Source organism: Chionomys nivalis, chromosome 14 (assembly GCF_950005125.1).
Source record: "Chionomys nivalis chromosome 14, mChiNiv1.1, whole genome shotgun sequence".
Lineage (NCBI taxonomy): Eukaryota > Metazoa > Chordata > Mammalia > Rodentia > Cricetidae > Chionomys > Chionomys nivalis.
Window position 1 is genome coordinate 9,536,613 of NC_080099.1, and position 22,494 is coordinate 9,559,106.

General features: G+C 44.6%; 1 protein-coding gene across 1 annotated transcript in view; it reads left to right on the forward strand.

Annotated features, from left to right (window-relative positions):
- Positions 1-3,722: 3,722 nt before the first annotated feature.
- Slc14a2 (solute carrier family 14 member 2) overlaps positions 3,723-22,494 on the forward strand; it is a 52,948-nt gene continuing 34,176 nt past the window's right edge. Inside the window, exons 1-5 of the mRNA XM_057788801.1 lie at positions 3,723-3,896; positions 5,727-5,907; positions 6,912-7,101; positions 13,098-13,226; positions 17,105-17,297. Of these exons, the coding sequence (XP_057644784.1) occupies positions 3,723-3,896; positions 5,727-5,907; positions 6,912-7,101; positions 13,098-13,226; positions 17,105-17,297 (867 nt within the window). The remainder of the gene's footprint in view (positions 3,897-5,726; positions 5,908-6,911; positions 7,102-13,097; positions 13,227-17,104; positions 17,298-22,494) is intronic.

The following is a 22,494-nucleotide window of genomic DNA, read 5'->3' on the forward strand; positions in this document are numbered from 1 at the left end:
TTTCTAGAACCCTGTCGGCATTCAGCAGGGTCTGGGGCAGAAAAGAAAGCAGCGTCTTTGGAGAGTCACACTTCCCTTACATGACCATCAATCAAGAAACATATAAAAAAATTTGATTGGCAGTTTCTTTTCTCTTGGTGGTATACAAAATGAACAATACATATCTTATAGTTGATAGCATCTTAGAGTCAATAAGATATAAGGTTTTAAAAAACAAGCGTTGTCATTATTCTTCAATGAGACCATTGGTGGATTTTGCATGGATCTTTTCAAAACATCCTTAGTCCACCCAGATGCATGAATGCTCTCAGGTCTGAATATCTGTCTCCCTTGCTATTGTTTCCGTTGAAATGTTTACCGAGGACCCAGAGATGCAGTATCAACTTTGGGCCACTAGAGGGGGAGAGACCATTGAGAGACAGATGCCCAATCTCCTCCCGCTGTGGCTTCTGCTTTCTCCTAAATCCAGTATGCCCCTCTACAAAAGCCTGTCTGCCTCTCACTGGAACCCCGCCTGCAGGGTCAGATCAGGAGAGGGACCCCGTTCCACATGGACAACATGGTCGATGCGGACTGAATTCTAGGTTGCAGAGCCACATAAAACTCAGCCCTAGTTTAATGAGCTGATCTTGCGAGCAGAGAAAGGTACTAGTCATGGCCAGGGCTCTGCCTGCTACAAAGGCAGAGCTGAGGGGTGGCCACCTTATTCGTAAGCCATTCGGAGACTCCCAAGATCCACAAGGATTTGTGACGCTTTCTAAAGAAATGTATTCACTTTTGCTGTCACCTGGAGCCTTCCTTAAAATCCCTTCCTCTTTCTTCTTTCCCTCCGTCTGTCCCCCCACCCTTCTTCTCTTCCTCTCTACACTTAGTGGGAATTATTGAATACTTACTATATGCAAAGAACCGTGCCAGGAGCAGAGACATCGAAGTAAGGAGAACTAATCACTGTCTTTATGAATATTGGTTCTGGGAGATTTAGACAAAATCCACAAATCAGCTATAAGGAAAAATAGTGGCCCCAAGCAGTGCTTGTTTCTATATCAAACTTTGCAGATCCTCTAGGGTCTCAGAGGTCTCCAGCAGGCTTAGAGTGGCCACTCCCAGCTGTGTCGTCAGGAGGTAGATCCTTCTTGTCACGACTAGGGGCTGTTCCCACTCCACGGTGTATCCAGGAAGGTTTCTCTGACGAGGTAACTGAAACAAACCCCACCAAAAAGTGAAGGACCGAGCTTCCAGACCCCAGACCTTCCCTCTCAATGCTGCCACAATAGAAGGAAAGCAACACCACCCACTAACCAACAAAAGCCTGTGGGAGCCCAGAGCCACGGGCCAGAGATGCTTGGGACAGCTCCATCTGTGGTAATTCATAGCATAGCATAGAGCCCTGCTTGTGCGCTAAAGATGTGAGTTTTGTTCTGAAGGCATCTGAAGTTGTTTTGAGGGAGGAGGGCCATAGGTTCGTTTGCTCGGATTTTGTTATTGAGAATGATCTCCAGCTGGTCTGGTCCTGGTAATATAACCCAAGGTCAAAGTTGCGGGGCTCCTCCTGCCTCAGTCTCCCACATGCTGGGATTGCAAGAGTGCATCACCATGCCCAGCTTCATTGAGGCTTTAAGTACAGAACCATCTTTGGTGGGTTGGCACTTTCTTATAAAACTGTATAGACCATGACTTGGAGAATCAAGAGGCTAGCAGACATGTCCAGGTGGTAAAGACCAGAGAAGAAGCAAAGAGGATGAGAGCAAGCTAATAGTGACTGTCACCATAAAACTATTTTTTGAGGACAGAATTGCTAAGTTTGAAGAGTGACAGAGGAGGGACCAGTAAGTCTGACTCCAGGCTTTTCGATGAGGTGGCTGAAAATGAGAAATCGTTCAATAGGGGCCCTTGAGGAGAGTAGGATTTGAAAAAGCTGGGGTTTCACTACACAAGCATAAGAGAGGAACAAGGGAATCAAAGAGGTAAGTGACAAGCCATGAAACCTAACTTGGTCACTAAGGAAAGGTGGAGCCAGTGGGTCAGAGGTCTCTAGAAAGTCAAAGGGCTGGGTCATAAGGGGCACTTGGGCAAATGAGTTGAAAGAACAAGAGATAGGCACCAGAAGAGAGGTACAACTTTGAGAGTTCATATAGGAATAATTCCAAATCCACGCTTCGACTGGACAACTGTGACTGGAGAGATTAAATGGAAACAATTCCCAAAGATGAGAAGCCAGAGAAGGAGCAATGGGCATTGAATTAGCATCAGGAGGAAGATGCCTGGTTGGACCACCTAAAGCCATCCTCAGTAAAGGCTTTTGGTGCTCCAACCAGGCATCTTAGTTAAGTTAATAAGAGCAATGAGCAGCTAGAAAGGAGATGCTCAGCCTGAGCCACAGGGAAGACGGCTATTGTGCACACAAGGGAAATGGTCGTCTGGAAGCAACTGTAGAGGGCGAGAATGGAAATAGCCAGGGAAATGATGCTGATGCAAGGACAGACATGTCTTGATCCCTTCCAGAAGGGACTTGTGCAAACCTGGAGCAGCACCTGTGATAACGAGTGTGAGGAATGGCAGCGCACGTGTTAGAGATCTGCAGTCTGTGTCCTGAGCAGATGTCCTAAAACTTGGATGAGGCAATGAAGAGCAATGGGGAAAAGCTAAAGAATAGCGAGAGGCGACTGTGTTCAAGGCCACTCTCAGAATACAGGAAAGTAAAGTAAATAAAGACGTGCAGAAGGTTGAGGATGTCAAAGAGGAATAGACAGAATAATCAAATGGGAGAAAGAGAGATGTTATGTGTGCCATTGCCAGAGGCAGCGAAATAAAACAAGAAACTGGAGGCCTGCAGCAAAGGGCGTTTCTGGAGCAAGCCACGGTACAGCCCCGGCCTTAGCAGTGAAGGAGAAAGGAGGCCCACATGGAATGGAAAGACCTTTATCTGGGTTGACCACAGCTTCCAATAGAGCATGCCAAGGCTTTGTCTCTGTGTGCTCCGAGGAAGGACAAAAAGAGACAAGAACAGTCACAGGGGACACGGGGGAAAGTAAGGGGACTAGAGACCAATTGAAACAACATGGTTTCTCTAGCAACACAGAAAATGAGTTCCATTTAGACCCCACTGCTGGATTCTGTGGGCACTTGCCAGGGTAAACAGAAATCGCCAACTGACTACCACATAAAGATAGCACAATGGACCACATGAATGCTGGAGAAATATATATAAATATATATATACATACATATATATATATATATATATATGATAAAAAGAAAAGAGACTTGGCCTAGATTCAGGTAAACCTTTACAACACAAAAGGACTTTGTTCTGGACATTGGAAGAATAGGAATAATTTTAAGGTAACACTATTGTGGATGGAGCATTGGCCTCAGGACCTTCTGGAAGCACCAGCTATAGGCACATGAAGCCCTACCTGGGTCTGGGGATCTAACTCCATTGGTAGAGAGTTTTACTAGCATGCTCAAAACACTGGATCATGATCCCATAATCTCACAATTCAAAGGGTAGAAACAGGAAGACTCGACCCTCGGCCAAGGTCATGCTTGGCCAAGTTGAAGGCCAGCCTAGGTGACGTGAGAGTCCATCTATATTCCATTTCTGTAGCTTCTTACCACTCCAGGTCAGATGCGAGGCCTCCCCCGTGACTGCCTGACCTCAGCCAAGTCCCCTATACCCATCCTCATCCATCTGTCCTTTCTCATTCTCTCTCTCCAGGAAGATGAGTGACCACCCGCTGAAGGAGATGTCTGAGAGCAACAGGAGCCCTCTCCTGCCAGAGCCTCTTTCCATCAGATACAAACTATATGAGTCAGAACCAAGCAGCCCTACCTGGCCTTCCAGCCCCCAGGATACACACCCAGCCCTTCCCCTGCTGGAAATGCCTGAAGAAAAGGTAAGCCTGACCTCATTACCCCCGCTAAGATGGTTCTTGAGCAGTCAATCAGAGAGCAAGGGAGTGAAAGATGATTTCAATTCTGGTACATTTCCATATGGATTTTAGGATTATAGTTTCCATTTCTAAAGGAAAAGAAAAGATGACAAGCTTCAATAGGAATTATATTAAATCTGTAGATAAATTTGAAAACTATTGCCATTGTAATAAGACTAAATTTTCCAATCCATGAACATGGACTATCTTTCCATTTATTTTGAGCTTTATTTTCTTTCATGGAGTTTTCAATGGGTATCACTTGCACATTTTTTAAGTTTATTCACAAATACGTTCTACTTTTTATTTTATCATGAATAAAATTACTTTATTAATTTTAATTTTAGATTTTTAAATGCCAGGGCATAAAAATAAATTTGATTTGTATCTCTATTCTGTAACTTTGCTAAACTTACTCAGATTTCTAATAAGACCTTTGCAGGTACCTTAAGAATTTTCTATACAAAAGAACAGGTAGGGATACAACCTATGTTTAACGTTTTTCTTTACAATCTGTTCCTTTTGTCTCCTTTTCTTTGCCTGTTTGCTTGTGCTAGAACACAATGTTGAATAGTCATGGCAAGAGCAGAGTCTTTGTTTTGTGTTTGATCTTAGAGAGAGATTTCTAACCTTTCACTATTACATGTGGCATCACTCAGGGTCTTTAGTAGATGTCTTCCATCAAACTTAGAAACTTTTCATCTATTCCTAGTTCATTGAGAACCAACCACATTTCAAATGCTCACTAGATGCTGTCTTAAGAATTACCATATTGAAAAGCATGACTTTAAAGGAAGAAGCCTCCTTGGCCAAGCATTACACATGTGAAACTGAGGAGCAAATGAACTGGGGTGAGGGAAATAATCCATCATTATATCTACCAATCCCCAAATGGCATTTACCTCAATTACAAATAATATAAGCAAGGAGTGGTAGTCACATTAGTAGTACCTGAGATTTCTATCCAAGCTGACACAGGCCAGATTCCCCAGGAGTTGGACTTTGACAAAAAGATTTAGAAGAAAGAAGTTTCCTGGGGTGTGCCTTGGGGAGCCACACTTACAGATGAGAAAGGGCAGTAGGACTAGGCCAGAGGAGAAACTGAACTATGCAATGGCATAATAAAGACCAGAGTTGCTCTTGTGATGGGCTTTGGATCTGAGATAGCCTGAGATACAGAACTGCCCTGAGCTGGAGGGGGAAGGTCCCACATACCCACACATCACTGATTTTAAACTTTATAGCCATTAGATAGAATGTTTACCTATGGATCACAATTATTTTAAATACTATAATCACTGCATTTCAATATAATTTTCTTTGTACTTATTTTGTTTTAAACATTTCTAACTATTCATTATGGAAAGAAGCCCATAGGCATCATTAAACTGCCAAGAGGAACCCCTTGTCACAAATCATTAAGAAAACCTCGTGTGCAGAACCTGAAATAGTCTTGGGATGGGCAGGTTCATGTTGGGTATAGCTTTAGGCAGTAGGTGTAAGTCTCATCTTTTCCCTCATGATCCCACATCTCTATCAGAATCCCTGACAGTGCCCTCTGTTCCCAATTTCCCTACTTTCAAAAGGACATCGTTTAAAACTGTGTTTGCTAACATGTGCTCACAATCCCAGCACTCAGGAGACAGAGTGGAGAGGATTGAGAGCACAAGGCAGCTTGCTGAGCCTTACAGTGAGTTCAAGGACAGCCTGGGCTACCAATGAGACCCTGTCTCAAAGAAAGATCAATACGCGAAAGGCATGCCATTTAATAGTTTCTCCTTTCTTTCCATAAAGGATCTCCGATCACCTGATGAAGACAGCCACATAGTGAAAATCCAAAGACCCAATGAAAGGAGCAAAAGGAGAGAAAGTGAGGTGCCCCACAGGGCTTCTGCAGCCCAGGGAGGCTTCAGCTTCTTCCAAACTGTGGGCTATCTCACTGGTGACATGAAGGAATGCAAGAGCTGGCTGAAAGGTAAGCAAGTGTCCAAGGGAGAGCAGGGGGCAGTTCAGAGACAGCCTCTCCTCCAGCCTGGCCAAAGAAGCTGTTCCCTCTCTCTCACACAGCAGGGACAGACACAGTGAAGGGAAGCTGAGTTGACCCCAGGTGGGCATGAACCCAATTAGCCTGCCCTTCCTTCTAGAATTAATACATTTCATTGATTTCAGTCCTTTGCCAGTCATTCACCCTGTGCGGAACTGATAGAGGGAAACAAATTAGTGACATACGATCCATTTCCCGAATGAACTGCCTGGCCATTCCTCCACTTCTCCCACACCGTTCATGATGCCTATTGTGTGCCAAGAAAAGACCGGCATCTCCCTCCCCCAGCTCCAGGGTTCTTTCCTTCTCACCTCTTTCTGAACTTTAATGCTTTAGCAAACACCACACTCTCCCCTCAGTCCCTACCTGCCCCCCACCAGCATGGTTGTCCTGGAAACCACACCAGAGGAGGCAGAACGCATGTCCCCTCTCCTACACCTGGCTTCGTGTAGGCCCCAATTCAATAATGATTTTCACAGCTGGGCTCTAACAATTTCTTTGCCAACATCCCTTCTTGAAGCGACTTTCTCTGCTGCTCAGATACCAGCCCTCAACTGAGTCACACAGCACTACACAATGTGGGACTTTGCTTCCCTCCCCACCTCTTCCCCTGGACCAATAAATTTCCCATGGAATGCTCCTGGGGCTCCTTGCCAACCAAGCCAATGGCTGGAACTCCTTTAAATTGGTCTCAGCGTGTTCCCTCAGTTTGTATGACAAAAACTACCACCCGCTGGAGACCAATTGCTGGGCCACTCAGAGCCTTGGGCTGAGTGCCAACACCCACTCCCAACCCCTTCATTCCCCCACCTCAGGCCAGGATGAATGAGGAGAAATACCCTGGCTTGTGCATCTCTGTGCACCTCTGTTCCCATGCCAACCAGCAGTCTGATACACAGATACATCCTGCTGATGACACTGTCTGTCTCTTGCAGATAAGCCCCTGGTCCTCCAGTTCCTAGACTGGGTCTTGCGGGGAGCAGCTCAGGTGGTGTTTGTCAACAACCCCCTTAGTGGACTCATCATCTTCATAGGGCTCCTGATCCAGAATCCCTGGTGGACAATTGCTGGGGCCCTGGGGACAGTGGTCTCCACCTTAACTGCCCTTGCCTTAAGCCAGGACAGGTACGTGCTCTCTATGGACCTAGTGTATGGTGCATGGCAGATAGGCCAAGTGTTTGATTTAGTTGTAGTCAGAGACTGCGCTTTCCTTTTCTGGCCACCCAGACCTGAATAATCACATAGAAACTATAGTAATTACAACAGTTTGGCTGATGGCTCAGGCATATTTCTAGCTAACTCTCACATCTTAAATTAACCCATTTCTATTAGTCTATGTATTCCCATGTGGCCATGGTATTACCTCATTTTCTACATGTCTTGTTTCCTTGGTGTCTGGCTTGCATCTTGTTTCTTCAGCAACTACATGGGGACTGCCTGACTCTGTCTTCTTTCTCCTTGCATTCAGTTTAGGTTTCCCTCCTACCTATATTCTGCCTTGCCATAGGCCAAAGTAGCTTCTTTATTAACCAATAGTAATAAAACATAATCACAGCATACAGACAGAATCCCACATCATCTCCCTTTCCTGCCTAAACAAAAAGAAAGGTTTTAACTTTAATATAGTAAATTTACATATAACAAAACAAGTATCAAGCAAGAATTACACTTACAATATTTATTCTATTTGTATCTGGAAAGTTTCACATCTAATTTACCTTTTATCATAACTAAGGAAAACTATAAATATCTGTCTTCAGCTCCATCAAAGACCCCAGAAGGATATAATATTACCTAAGTAAACAGGAAGTGCATTGTAGGCAACTTCCAAAACTCTAGAATTGACAGAGACATCTTGCTTCCTAGACAGTTACCCAAAGTTCTTTTTAATGTTGGGGCATCCATCTTCGACCTATAGGCCCATAGTATCTGGCAGACTTTTCCATGAAGCAGGAAATTTGAAAATCTGTTCTACCTTGTACTGGCAAAGTTCAAAGAGTGATCAGCCACCTAAAACCTCTCTTAGTTACTTTTCTACATGCATGACCAAAAGCAACTTAGGGAAGAAAGGATATGTGTAGTCGACTATCTAGGAAGTCAAGGCAAGAACCTGGAGGCAGCCGCTGGAGTAGAAGCCATGGAGGAACACTGCTCGCTGGCTTGCTCTCATGGTGGGTTCAACCTGATTTCTTAAACTATCCAGGATCACATGCCCAGGGCTGGCAGTGCCTCCAGTGAGCTGAGCCCTACAGGCATGCCTAAAGTCCAATCTTATGGAGGCATTTTCTCAAATATAATTGCTTCTTCTTGGGAAAGTTTAACTTGTATAAAGTTGACAAATAAATAAATAACCCTGGCAACTGTTCTAATGTCAACTTTTGAGCAGGTCACTGGAGACTGCTATGGAATTCCACTGTCCTAGCCCAGGACAGCAATTGCATCACATTGAGCTTGGCTATGGAACCTTCTGGAAATACTCCTTCTGAAGGAGATATAAGGGAATACTTAACCTATTGCTCTCAGGGAGGTTCACAAACTGCTTTTAGGAGGCAAGATTAATAAGTAATAACAAGATAGCATATAGTGGAGAGCTTGAAGAAAACAAACATCTCCAAGTACTGGGAGGAGTGGAGAGATGCACGTTTTGTGTGGGGGATGAGAAGGGAAAGGGAGAATGGTATGGGAGGGGAATTAAGGATTTGGAGAAACAGAAGCAATGGGAAGACGCATGGAGGCAGCCTGGCTGGTGGGAAACGAAGTAACACTAACAAATAGCATTTGACTCTCTTCGGACTTTGTTAGATGTTGCTCTGACATTCATTCCCCCAAACTTTCCTGATGTTCAGGACCACCTGGGGCATGACTTGAAGAAACACTCTTCAGTCCCACCTGCTTCCCTCCAACCTGTAAATATCTAATGAAAGACAATCTTTTCTTGCTGCAATGACTGATTTCTTATTGAGCACTTACTGTGTGCTAAGCACATATTTTATTACATTTTGATCTATTTGAACCTTAAAATTTATGTTCTTCTGGGATAGGCATATAACTAGCAGGAATAACTAGCAGGAAGCATTGGTCTGTTCAGCTTTATTAAGACCTATGCAAGGAATATGTGTACCAAGAAATAGCATATCCTTCACAGAGGAACCCTTGATGTGCCCATACCCATCACAACAGCACCATATTCCTCTGGTGACACTCACCGGGACCACCCCCCTGCATCTCTTTATCCTCTCTTGCTCTGGCTAGAACATGCCTTGAAATGTTTAATCTATCGCAAATAACGTGACTGGGAGCCTTTTGGGCACAGATTTTGGTACATATTTGCTCCATTTTGGGAAGAGACTATTCAGTCTCCCAAGAACTTCTTATGATTTAAGAAATCTGGAAAATAAATACTAGATTATCCCATATCTTATGCTTTTCAATTTGGGGTCTGCAGATCATGAGCCATCAGTAATTTTTTTTAATTAAACCACTCAGTAAAATACAACAGATTAAAGTTATTGGTGCGGAGTAGAAGTAAATATAAATTTTTGTTGTATTTGTGGTATGAGAACTAGATCATACTATAAAATAGATTTCTTTACAGTGGGTTTCTCAAGAACAATTTTTACCAGTGTGCCTGGATATTTGTGACTCTCAACATCACAACCAGAAATAGCCAATGGGTGAAACAGAGACTGTATTTTATAATTGAGGGACAAAGGAAGAGCAGACACAAGGTCCCGCCTAAATTACTGTGTGGGACTGATAGGACACAGGCTGACCCACACCATAAAGCTCGCTTAGGCTCCAAGCCACGGGGCTGTTGTCACTGCACCTGGACAGTGTGGTCCTAGGCCTAGAAGAGTGGCGACCAGAGATCATTAAGCCATCAGCACATCCTGCTCCCTCCAGACCCTGCTAACCTTCCACAGTCCACTGAGGTCAATGCATCAATCAGCTTGTCTCCAAGAGGCTGTCCCCACACCTCCAAGTGACCTTGAAGGACGGCTTCAATCCTAGCAGCAGTGAGGCCACTAAAAGTTGTATTCTTGAGTGTGCAGGTCTGGTGAGCTACTTGATAATATGCTCCTATCAAGGTGCAGCGTCTGCTTCAGCCAGTGGACCTCAGTTCTCCTTCCAATGTACCCACCATTGTATGGCCGGCTAGCATAGAACCCATTCCTTACTGATTGTGCTGCCTAGTTTTATGTCAACTTGACTTAAGCTAACATCATTGGAGAGGAAGGAGCCTCAGTTGAGAAAATGCCTCCACAAAATCAAGTTGTAGCAGGCCTGTAAGGCATTTTCTTAATTAGTAATTGATTTAGCAAGGTCCAGCCCAGGGTGGGTGATGTCATCCCAGGGCTGGTGGTCCTGGGTTCTATCAGAAAGCAGGCTGAGCAATCCATGGGAAGCAAGACAGAAAGTAGACCCTCCCCAAGGCCTCTACATCAGCTCCTGCCTCCAGGTTCCTGCCCTGGTTGAGGACCTGCCCTGACTTCCTTTGATGATGAGCTGTGATGCAGAAGAGTAAGGTGAATAAACCTGTTCTTCCCAACTTGCTTTTTGGTCATGGCGTTCATCACAGCAGTAGAAACCCTGACCAAGATACTGTTTTACCAAAATTCGCTGGAACTGACCTTGAGGCCATTCAGCCCATTGCTGTCCTCATTTTGTAACCTCAGACAAGCATGCCCAGCTTAGCGTCATCACTCTTGCCTGTAAAAACCTATGGCTTATGGTAGATGAGCCCAAGTTCCAACTCCCGAACTGTTGCAAGAGTCACTTCATTCATTACTACTTCCACCAGAGGAGGCACACACTGGGCCCACCTCATCCCCCAAAATACTATGATTAGAAATCATCAAACAAATAAACATCAAATAGAAACCCAAGCCCTGAACGTGACTTCTAAAACCTTAGGTAATGTCCCTTTCCTACCAAGAGTTTGCTTCGCACCAGTTTGTCTCTGTCATTCCTACTAACTCTTATTTCCCTGTCTACTTCCATCATTCCTCCAAGTCTTTCTCCTCTGGGATGACTCCCTAATTAGTCTCCATGAACTTTGAACCTTTTGTCTCTGAACAACTACACAACATATGCAAACTATCATATCATCAGCAAATAGTGAGAGTTTGACTTCTTTTTCAATTTGTATCCCCTTGATCTCCTTTTGGTATCTTATTGCTCTAGCTAGGACCTCAAAAACTATATTGAATAGATATGGAGAAAGTGGGCAACCTTGTCTTGTTTCTGATTTCAGTGGGATCGCTGTTTCTCTCCTTTTAGCTTGATGTTGGCTGTTTATTATGTTTAGGTATGTTCCTTGTATCCCTGCTGTCTCCAAGACCTTTGTCATGAAGGGATGTTGTATTTTGTTGAAGGCTTTTTTTCAGCATCTAAGGGGATGATCATGTGGTTTTTATTTTTCAGTTTGTTAATATGGTGGATTACACTGACAGATTTTCATATGTTGAGTCATCCCTGCATCTCTGGGATAAAGCCTACCTGATCATGGTGGATGATGGTTCTGATGTGTTCTTGGATTCGATTTGCCAGTATTTTATTTAGTATTTTTGGATAAATGTTCATGAGTGAGATTGATCTGTAATTCTTTCTTAGAAATGCCATTATGTGGTTTGGGTATCAGGGTAGTTGTAACCTCATAAAAAGAGTTTGGCAATGTTCTTTCTATTTCTATTGTGTGGAACAGTTTGAGGAATATTTGTATTAGTTCTTCTTTGAAAATCTTATAGAATTCTGGCTGAAACCATCAGACCCTGGGCTTTTTTTTTTTTTTTTTTTGAGACTTTTGATGACTGTTTCTATTTCTTTAGCAGTTATAGGTGTGGTTTTTTATTTTTTTTGGAAATTTAAAAGACATATTTTTAAGAGGATAAAGTAAAACTACTATGAAAAGTACCAGAAAGGGGTTGACTCAGGGGAGGTGAAGAAAGAAAACTGAATAAAAAAAAAATGAAGAGTTTGGGTGGCTTTCTTCTATGTCCTTGAAAATTAGAGACTGCCGTGTCTATGCAGGGGTAGGAGAGCCGGGTGGGTCTCAACCCTCTTTCATGTGCTGTGCTCTGTAACCGTGCTGAGCCTGTGTGGTGTGAATGCCATCTAATGTCTGCTGGACCTGTCTCCATTTTAGAAGTCTCTCTTGTTTCTGTATCTCTACTAGCCAAAATGAGGTGTGTAGCCCATGGATTACACAAGCTCTTTTCACCTCTGAGAGTCCCCAGTTCATAGCCCCTGGGGAGGCTAATGTTCTGGCTGGAAGGTGTCTCCCTCGTATGCTGAAAGTAATGGAAGCAACTGCAGCCTTGGGTCCTACAGAAGCAGGCCTACCTTTTGACTATCGGAACCCACAAGCAGCAGTGGTCCTGCTAGAGGGGTTAGACTAATAGAACTCAGTGTGCTGGAGCATCAAAATGCTCCACTAGACTCTTGCAGCAAGCCACACCGCCGACAGGTGTCAGCCTACCAACTGAGACTCAAAGGCCAGAATTATTCTCAGTCCATGAGGTCTGCTCCCAGACAGCATGGCTGGTGGACTTCCTTCCCCTAAACAACACACTGCCTTGGGGGAGAGTTCAGCATGTCGGTGTCAACTCCTCCCCCTACAACTGTCTCATGGGACTGGGGTTAGGATAGATTCTGTACCGGCTTTCTGACTTGTGATTTCTTCTTTTTATAAACCAACACACACACTCACTATTGTGAAAAATAGGTTCCCTTTCAAGATGGCATCCACTACAGCCCCAAGCCAGAGAAATTTCTCTACCACTGATTCTGTCCTGCCAGAGAAGTCATTGTCAGCAAGAACCACAAATTATCCTCAGCCATCTTGACACTTCGTTTTTTGGGTTTTTTTGTTTTGTTTTGTTTTGTTTTGTTTTTATTTCTGAAGTATTCCTCTCTTTCTCTTTGGAAATGCTTTATTTTCTACTTTACCCTGACACTTCTCCTTCTGGGCCATCTACACTTCTAGTCCACCATCTTACCCAGCGTCTCACTCTCCATCTGTTATTAAAGGAATCATCTAAGACATGCAGATTCTAGAGTTTCAGTGAAAGCTGGACATGCACCACCAAATGCTAAAGCAAAATAACTTCCACCCCACCCAGGTCCACCATCGCCTCTGGACTCCATGGCTACAATGGGATGCTGGTGGGACTGCTGGTGGCCGTGTACTCAGAGAAGTTAGACTACTACTGGTGGCTTCTGCTTCCTGTGACCTTCGCCTCCATGGCCTGGTGAGGTGCCTTCCTATTTCTGCTCACAGAGACGCTCACTCGGTAGGGATGGGACACATGTACTTGTGTAGCCCAGTGTCTCTCCATAAGCAAATGACTTTGTCTAGCAAGATACCATAATAGTCCATAATAAATTCATGATTTCAGAAGCAATACAATGGGGTTAAGTAGAGATATGGATTACCAGAGACCCTGTAGAGCAATAAAAGACCACATGTTTTATTGAGTTGTTAATCTTCCTTCATAAATAATAAAGGCTGACATTTATTTAATAGTTCGTAAGCACCAGGCACAGTGCTAAGCAAGGTGGGGTTATATTTGGTCCTAGCTTGCAGAGAGAAGACTAAGACAGAGAGAAAGTAAGTAACTCATTCCAAGGTCAGACAGTCAGAGGTTTTGAGGCTGGCTTTCTGAATCTAGAATCTGCATTATTAAACTCCAGCCTACATGGGAATCACCCACTGTGGGGCCTAACTAAGCCTTCAAATCTGAAAACTCATTCATGATAGAATCAAGAAGCCTTCTTGGAACAGGAGGTCGGGATGCAAAGCACAGCCTTTGAGCTAGAACTTTCAGTTGAGAGCTTTTTCAAGAGGGAAGAAGTAGGAGCAGAGGTGAATGCAGAGGGTGCTTAGCCATTCACACAGACGATCTTAATTCTGTCTGAATTTGAAGAGGGTTAGTAACGTGTCCAAATGGCCCAATAGCAGGCCAGCTGCTGTGTGAGCCTGTGTCTCCAACTTTTCACGTGACAGGTCTATACGGCCCTGCTCTCAACCCCTCTCAGACATGGTGATTTATTCCTTTTCTCAGCAATAAATCAGACGTGGTGATTTATTTTTAACATCTCCAAGAAGTAAATGTCTTTCTTAGGTTTCAAAGTCTGGAGTTACTAAAACCAGTTAGTTCAATTTAGCTTAAGTACTGTTTCATTGCTTTTCAGTGGCGCTCGCAAATAAATTACTACATTAGGCATTCTGGGAGATTTATTTTTCTTCTTGGGGTTTCTATCTTCCTTGATGCACTGGGACAAAAGATAAGATGGTCATTTCTGTGGGGGGTTTTCTTAATGCTCCCCACATGTCCTCCAGTGAGGAGCAGAGCTCATACTCATTTGCATGCATTTGTTTTTAAACTACAGAGATTCAAGCCCTCAACACAGCCTCTCCACCATATGGCACCGGATGGCTGCTTAGACTTCAATGCCCCCAACCCCCATTTTCCAAATTAAAAGGCAGAAAACACTGACTCCTGCTCCGGGCGGAACTCTGAACCTTCTACTCTGGTGTATTCATTCATCCATTCAAGCAGCCCTTGGAATTCAGTTCTTCTAGCCTGGGGATCATAGCGCTATTTTCAAGATTCATCCAATAATCTGAGTGCCTGAGATTATTCACTGAGCACAGGGACTGTTGATAAGTGTGGATAAGGAGGAACCTCTATTCTCTTGGGTTTATGTTTTTTCTTTATTAACTAGTTTATAGGAGGTAAACTTATTAACTAGCAAATAAAATTCCTTCATGATGTGTTTAGTGCTTTGAGAGAAGCGAGAGTGACTCCAGACATGGACGGTCAGGGAAAGACACATTGCAGATGCGAAGTTTGGCTCACCACTCTTACGACAGGAAGGCACGTACCAACTAAAGGTCTAGGTGAAGGATGCCTCAGATAAAAGACTCCAAATGGAGAATGGGATGCATCCAAGAAATAGAGGCAAGACCAGAGAGACTGAGGCCCTGAGAGGGATGGAGATGTGGCAGGGGGTGAAAAGAGAGTAGATGATGTGGGGCCCTAGCACAATATGCATCCAATAAATATTCTGGCTTTTATTACATCTGTGATAAAAATGGAACACAGTTACAAGGTTTGAATTAGAGCAATGATGTAAACTCAAAGCTAAATAAGCTTCACCACCTACAAAATGGAGAATGGATTTAGACAGAGCAAGAGTGGTTTCATAATCATAATAATTTGCTAAAAAGATCCACAGAGACAGGAGTGCTTGGACTAGAGTGAGGTCCATGAATGTTGCCAGAAAAGACTGGGTTTCTGGTTTATTTAAGGAAGACAAAGGCAACAAGACTTCCTAAAACGATGGCAACAGGAAAAATTCGGGGGAGAATATCCAATACACAATTGTAACCTGCTTGAGTACATGGGTCATGGAGATGTCTAAGAGCAAAACAGGGAGACAGAAGCAAACTTCTTTCTAGACACAGAGTGTGTTAGACTTCCAAGCAGAGGTGTTGAGACACCAACTGGACACACAAATCTAGAAGCTAATAACAGAGTCAAATTTGAAAGCCAGAAGTACATAGAGGGTGTTTCATTTAGGGGACTAAAGAATACCACCCAAAGGAGAAGACGGAAGAAAGAATCCAAGTCAGAACCAAGGAATCTCCCAGTTGGATGTCTGGCAGAAAAGAGGGAATGTCATGGAAGGGAACTTGAGAAGGAGTAAGCAGGCAGCATTCTAAGAGAGCGCAATGCCGTAGTAGCCCACACAGAAAGTATTTCCATACAGTGCAAGATTCCAACTTCAGATTAAGAGAAGGGGGGGACTGTGAACTCGCCAGGTGAGATGTCATTTGGTGAACCTGATGAGAGTCATGTCTGTGCTGTAATTGAGAACACACACCTGACTGGATGGGGTGCAGGGACGATAGGAGCAGGGAGGCTGGGATGACAGAGCAGTCGGTCTGAGGAACGCTGCTATGGAACAGCAGGCATGGGAAGGAATGGGTGCCGAGTCAAAGGGAGACAGCATCTGGATTAGACACTGCGAAAGTGTACCTACCATAGCCTGACAGGAACGGTCTGGAGAAAAGAGGTCTGTGCTGCAGAGACTGTCACGAGAGTGAAGCCCTTGAGATGAATCCAAACCAAAGAGCAGGGGAAGGAGCTGATCTGATGAAGGAATGGGGACACTTCCATCAGATGTGGGAGGCAGAGAGGCAATGTGGGGCAAAGCTGGCAGGGCGTGGGTTTCTATGGTTGAGAAAATGAACTATTTCCCATCCCATCACTTTTTTATGAAGTAAATAAAACCTTGCGGTTAACCCAGACAGAAAGGGATGCAGACAGTAAGAATTCAAAAAGAAAAGCAAACACGAGGCAGCTCTCAGCGTGTTAGAGTTAGTTCAGGCAGGCCTGACTGCCCACGTGAGAGCCGTGGCCACTAATTAAAGACAGGCGGTGCTACCAGGTCACGGAGCTTTCTGCCTTCTCCAGCTGCCTCTGAGCTGAGAGATGTGTGGGGTATCAGGAGTGGCTAATCCCTTCCAGGGAAGGCTGAAGCTGGGAGAGATTCATTTCTTAGCATTGCTCACTTAGTCTCTGCTTTATAAGAGCCTGGATTTGCATTCAGCTCCATCCGTGTCCAAGATCCACGCTCTTTCCCAGGAATAGGCCAGAGGCCAAAAAGGCAGAGTAAGCAAACAACTCAAGATTTTGTTTTGTCTAGCAGTCCCCAGAGTGGCTCCCGGAGTCCAATCCCGCTCATTGCCTACATGTCCTAGTATCATCCATCTAGAAGGTCAGACCCAAAAAATGCTGCCACAGCCCCAGGCGACAGCTGGTGCACATCTGGATGAGCCAAAGGCAATAATGGTATTTTATAGAGGTCATGTTTTGTTTGGTTTCCTCAGTTGAGGAAACAAAGACGTATTTAAATCATTTCAGAAGGTATTCCATTCAAAGTATTGTGTACTTTGCTTTCTTAAACTGGGAAGCTTATTCCCAATCCTACCTCAGTGAACCACCAGAATCCCAAAGGAAGCACAGAGATGGAGATGGTAGATGGTCCAATGGCCAGAGGTAAGACAGAGTCAGCTTAAGGTTAATCAGGGTGATGAATGCTTTCTCTCTTCTCCCTGCAGCCCAGTTATTTCCAGTGCCTTGAGCAGCATCTTCACCAAGTGGGATGTGCCAGTCTTCACACTGCCCTTCAATATTGTCTTAACGCTGTACCTGGCAGCTACAGGCCACTACAACCTCTTCTTCCCCACAACGCTTGTCAAACCTGTGTCTTCCGTTCCCAATATCTCCTGGACAGAGATTGAAATGCCTTTGGTGAGTTTCCCAGTGGCAATGAGTCGAAAACTCTGGGCTGTACTGTGGACCCTTTCACTTGCCAGCTGATGTGTTAGCCAGGTTCCATCCTTCATTAGAAAGCAGATGGGGTTGGTCATGGTGATGCCTACTTTTATTTCTAGCATTCAGAGGAGGTAGAAGCAGGTGGGTCTCTATGAGTTTGAGGCCAGCCTGGTCTACATAGGGCTCTCTGGGCCAATCAGGACTGCATAATAAGAACCTGTCTCAAAAAGAGAGGAGGGGGAGAGAAAGAGAAAGAGAGAGGGAGGGAGGGAGGGAGGGAGGGAGGGAGGGAGGGAGGGAGGAAGGAAGGAAGGAAGGAAGGAAGGAAGGAAGGAAGGAAGGAAGGAAGGAAAAAGAGACCAGATGATGGTCTCAGCATAGACCAGAATGGCTTGCAGCCACATCCATACATTCAGCAAGTCTCTATTAGACATCTAGCTCATGCCTGAAATTTTCAGATTCCAAGAATACACTTGAAAGAAGCCAATTATGAGACCTACATTCTACACAAGAAAAGAGACAACTCAACCATGAACTATAAGTGTGAAGTTGGCAAGGCAAGGTTGCTGTGGCTGAATGAAAAGCATCAGATGAGATAGCCGATTTGATAAAACAGTAAGGGACTAACATAAATACTTTTAAATAGTGTTTAATTAGGTATTACCTGTAGAAGAAGACAGGATGGATTCTTTTTTTTTTTTAACATACTCTCTGTATCAATAATTCTCAAGCAAAGAGTAATTTTACTACTCGGGAACTTTAGTCAATGTCTAGAAATGTGTTTTATTATCAAGCATGACCAGTGGTTAGTTTGGCTCGGTTTGCAGAGGACATGCCAAGCGTATACGAAGCCCTGGGTTCAGCCCTCAGCACCATATAAAGCTAGTATAGAGGCACATGGTTGCAATCCAACACTTGGAAGATGGAGGCAAAATGAGCAGGTCATCCTCAACACCATATCAACCTTGAGGCCAGCCTGCATAACATGCCTTTAAAAAGAGAAAGGAAGGGAAGAAGGGGAGAAGGAGGGAAAGGGAGATTAAGAAGTGAATACTAGACCAGCGAGCTAGTTTAGCAGGGGGAAATGGTTGCCATGCACGTCTGATAATCTAAGCTCATATGAGTTCAGCCCTCAAAACACATACTGGGGGAAAATAACCAAATTCCAGTGCTTGCTTTCCTCTGACCCTCACACATGTGCTGTGGCACACACACACATACACACGCACATACACACACACACACACGTGCACAATGATAATAATAGAATAGAGAATGATACTGGCATCCACTGAGTAGAATCCAGAGATACAATTAAAGATCCTACAGTGCACAGAACAGCCACAACTCCCCCAGCAAAGAATTAGACAAACTGGGATGCTGGTAGAGCCAGAGTGGAGGGTTTTCTTTATAACCAGCTTACAAATGCGCATGCTCATTGACTTTCCTGATGTTTGCACATAAGGATATAGGAACATGATAAAAATCTACCGTAAGAGTCTAAAAGTATGTAGAATTATAAAACCTTAGCCTTGTCACTAAACATAGAAATAGCCACCAGCTAATACTTTTGTATCATGTATAATACTTTCATGTGATATAAATGCAAACTGATTGTGATTATGTATCAACACTCTCCTACACCCTTACTATAGTAACTCATTTCACCCTGCAGGAATTACAGGGTGATACCTGGTTAAGTCTTTTACCATTACTTCCGATTTACAGATGAGGAAACTGAGGCACAGAAGCAGCTGTCCAAAGCCAACCTGTAGCTAGCACCTAGCATAACACCTCAGTAGGTGTTGCAGAACCCTAACTTTGAACCACCATCCCTTACTCCAGGGTGGATATGTGTCTTCAGCCTGGGGCAATCACATGCTAAAACTTCCTGCTTCCCAGCATGCCCACAGCATGCCCGGAAGCTTCACTGCTTCCCGGAAGGGTCCGCCTAGCAACAGGTCCCTTTAGGTATAGACTTGCCACCCTGGCCTTGAAAATCCATCTCCCTTTATATGTGACCCACACTTCTGGTTCTACTTCCTAGAGTGCCTCAGATTTGCCTCTGTCATGGTTTTTTCAGTGTTTGAAAATAACCCAAGTCCTCAGCTAGAAACAGGTTTGCCATCCAGCCACGGCTGTGGCTTCTGCTGGTGCTCAGCTCCATCATCCCTGGGTCTTCCAGGGACAGTCACACAAAACCCTGCCTTTGCAGGAAGCCTCAGCTCCAGAGGCAAAAGGAAAAGGAGCAGGAAGAAAAGCTAGACCCATTGTCAATGTTCAGCCATCTGACCGGCAAGGGGAACACACACACACACACATGTGAGTGTAACACGTACATGTCTATTAGCCCCAGGCTCATGGTGGCACAACCTAGAAAGTAATGATAACCAAGGAAGGCCTCAGCCCACATGCAAGGCCAGACACCTCAGTGCTGTGGTAGCCAGTGTGGTATGGGTCACAGAGAAAAGAAGCCTGCCTACACACAGCAAATGGTTGAACACAAATCTGGGTACCTCGACACCCAAGTTCACCCTCTCACCTGCCAAAATCTACTACTCTTGACAACCAGCAAATTCCCCCCCCCACACACACACACACAGCGTCTTGAAAAGTCAATTCCATTTTGCTTTTACCCTGCAAGAGAGGGGAGGACCGGCTTCTTACTTGGCTAAGCAGCCCGTGGGTACCTGAGAACCACAAGAGGAAGGTGGATGCTCGGTAAATTTCCACTGTCCACCTGACTGCCCTTTACCTCGGGTGTCTGCTGTAGCAGGGAGCGGCAGCAGTGCGTAGTTCACAAGCTAAAACACGGATCCCCGCAGTGGAGGCGCTTCGCTCCGAACTCAGGCCCTATTCCAGGACATCGCCCTCTCAGCCCCCTCATTCTTGACCGTGTAGGCTTACAATGTGTGTTCCCAGATGGATATGTGGAAGCTGGGCTCAGCATTCCACATTCTTCAGGTGCGGCCATGTCATCGGACATCCGCTGACACTTCCGGTTCACATCTTCCGGGTCCTTGGAGACAAGACTGGGCCCCAGGCCCAACCCACCATCCCTTCCAGACACTTGTGACAAAGTGCAGCTGTGAAAAGGCTCTCATTAGGAAACAAGAGATTCCAACACTTGAAAGTTCTCTGTGAGAACTTTTTACTCCCTAAAGAAATCAGACGTTCTAAAACCAAATCCTGTAGCTGACGACAAAACCCCGAGACGGACAAAGCAATTGCCCACATGTGCAGCGGGTGATCTATGAATCCAGTAGAAACCAAACTGCAGCTTGCAGCCAGGGAAGCCCTCTGGCTTGTCATTGGATGCCCTGTGGAGAAGCCAGGCTGACTTTATTGCTTAAAGCTCCCCTGGGTGCCAATGGACACAAAGTTTGAGAATCACTAGGCAATCGGTGTATAGTTATTAAACACCTGTTGTATGCTCAGCCACAAAGGGCTCTGGTCTCTTAGACTCATACAACCTAATACAGAAAAGAACTACAGAATCTTTTTTCTTCTTTTTCCTATCAAAAATAGGATTTTTTTCCCTCACATACTATATTCTTATTATGGTTTCTGCTCCCTCTACTCCTCCCATACCCCCCACCTCCCCTCCCATCCTGATCCACTCCATTTCTGTCTCTCATTAGAAAACAAGCAGGCTCTTAGGAGATAATAATAAATAAAATATTAGATAAACAAATGCATCCAAATGGGACAAAAGAAACAGAAGGAAAGAGCCCAAGAAGAGGCACAAGAATCAGACCCACTTAGGAATCTCATAAAAACACTAATGCGGAAGCCATAATATGTGCGCACAGGACCTGATGCAGACCCTGCAGGTCCTGTGCATGCTGCCTCAGTCTCTGTGAGTTCATCCGAGCTTTGCTCGTGTTGATTTAGAAGGCCTTGTTCTCTTGGCATCCTCCATCCCCTCTGGCTCTTATATTCTTTCTGTCTCCTCTTCTACAAGGTTCCCTGAGCCATGAGAGGAGGAAGTTGATGGAGACATCCCCTTTAGGGCTGTGTGTGCCAAGGCCTCCCCCTCACTGCATAATGTTGAGCGGTGCATTTCTGTGTTTTTTCATCTGCTTCAGGAGGAAGACTCCGTGATGATGACTGAGCAAGGCACTGGTCTATGTGTGTAGAAGAATGTCATTAGGAGTCATTCAATTGCTATATACATACATACATACAGACGGACGGACGGACGGACAGACAGACAGACAGACAGACAGACAGACAGACAGACAGACAGACAGATAGATAGATAGATAGATAGATAGATATAGTAGAACAATGGTATTTGGTTTATTTGGTTTTACCCTAGTCTCTGGGTTTTCTAGTATCAGGTTCTTGGTCACCCAGTCAGTGTCAGGTATGGGTTTCCTCTTGTGGAGTGGGCCATAAGTCCAATTAGATATTGGCTGGTTCCTCTCACAAGCTTTGTAACACCATTGCCCTAATATATCTTGCAGGCAGGACACCATTGTAGATCAAATGATTTGTGGCTGGGCTGGTGTTTATGCTACTCTTTTGGTAGCATGCAGAATACCTCCCTTGTCAAAGACACTAGAGTGTGTGGTGAAGGCTCTGTGTAAGCACCAGCTCAGCTTTTCCATGTTCAGTGGGTTGTGTAGATGTTAACTTCAGCAAAGGGGCATTGCCGTCAGTTCGTGCAGAGCAACCTATAGTCTTTCCAACACCCAGGGTTGTTTGAGGATTCCCATGGGATCCCTTTGACCAACAGTTCAATTAGATGTAACCCAATCCTGGTACTGGAAGCTTCACTTGGTGCCAGGAAAGGGCCAGTTGGGGCTCTGTCTCCCCCATTGTTTGATTATTTTATTTAGATCACCTTTGAGTATGTATATATTTTAGGAAATTTCTACTGTGTTAGGCTTCCAATACTACCCCTCCAATGGCTGTTGGGGAATATTCTTTTAAGGTGTGTTACTTTTGTTTATGCTGCATTTAACTCCGTGAATCTGTGTTACTGTGCCTGCCTAAAACACCTGAGGGCCCTAATAAAGAGATGGACAGCCAATAACAAGGCAGGAGTAAGGATGGGCGGGGTTGGTGGGCAGAGAGGATAAATAGAAAGAGAAACAAGGAGGGAAGCAAGGAGAGAACAAGGAGAAGATGCTATGGGCCAGCTACACAGCAGCCATGGAGGAAGAGC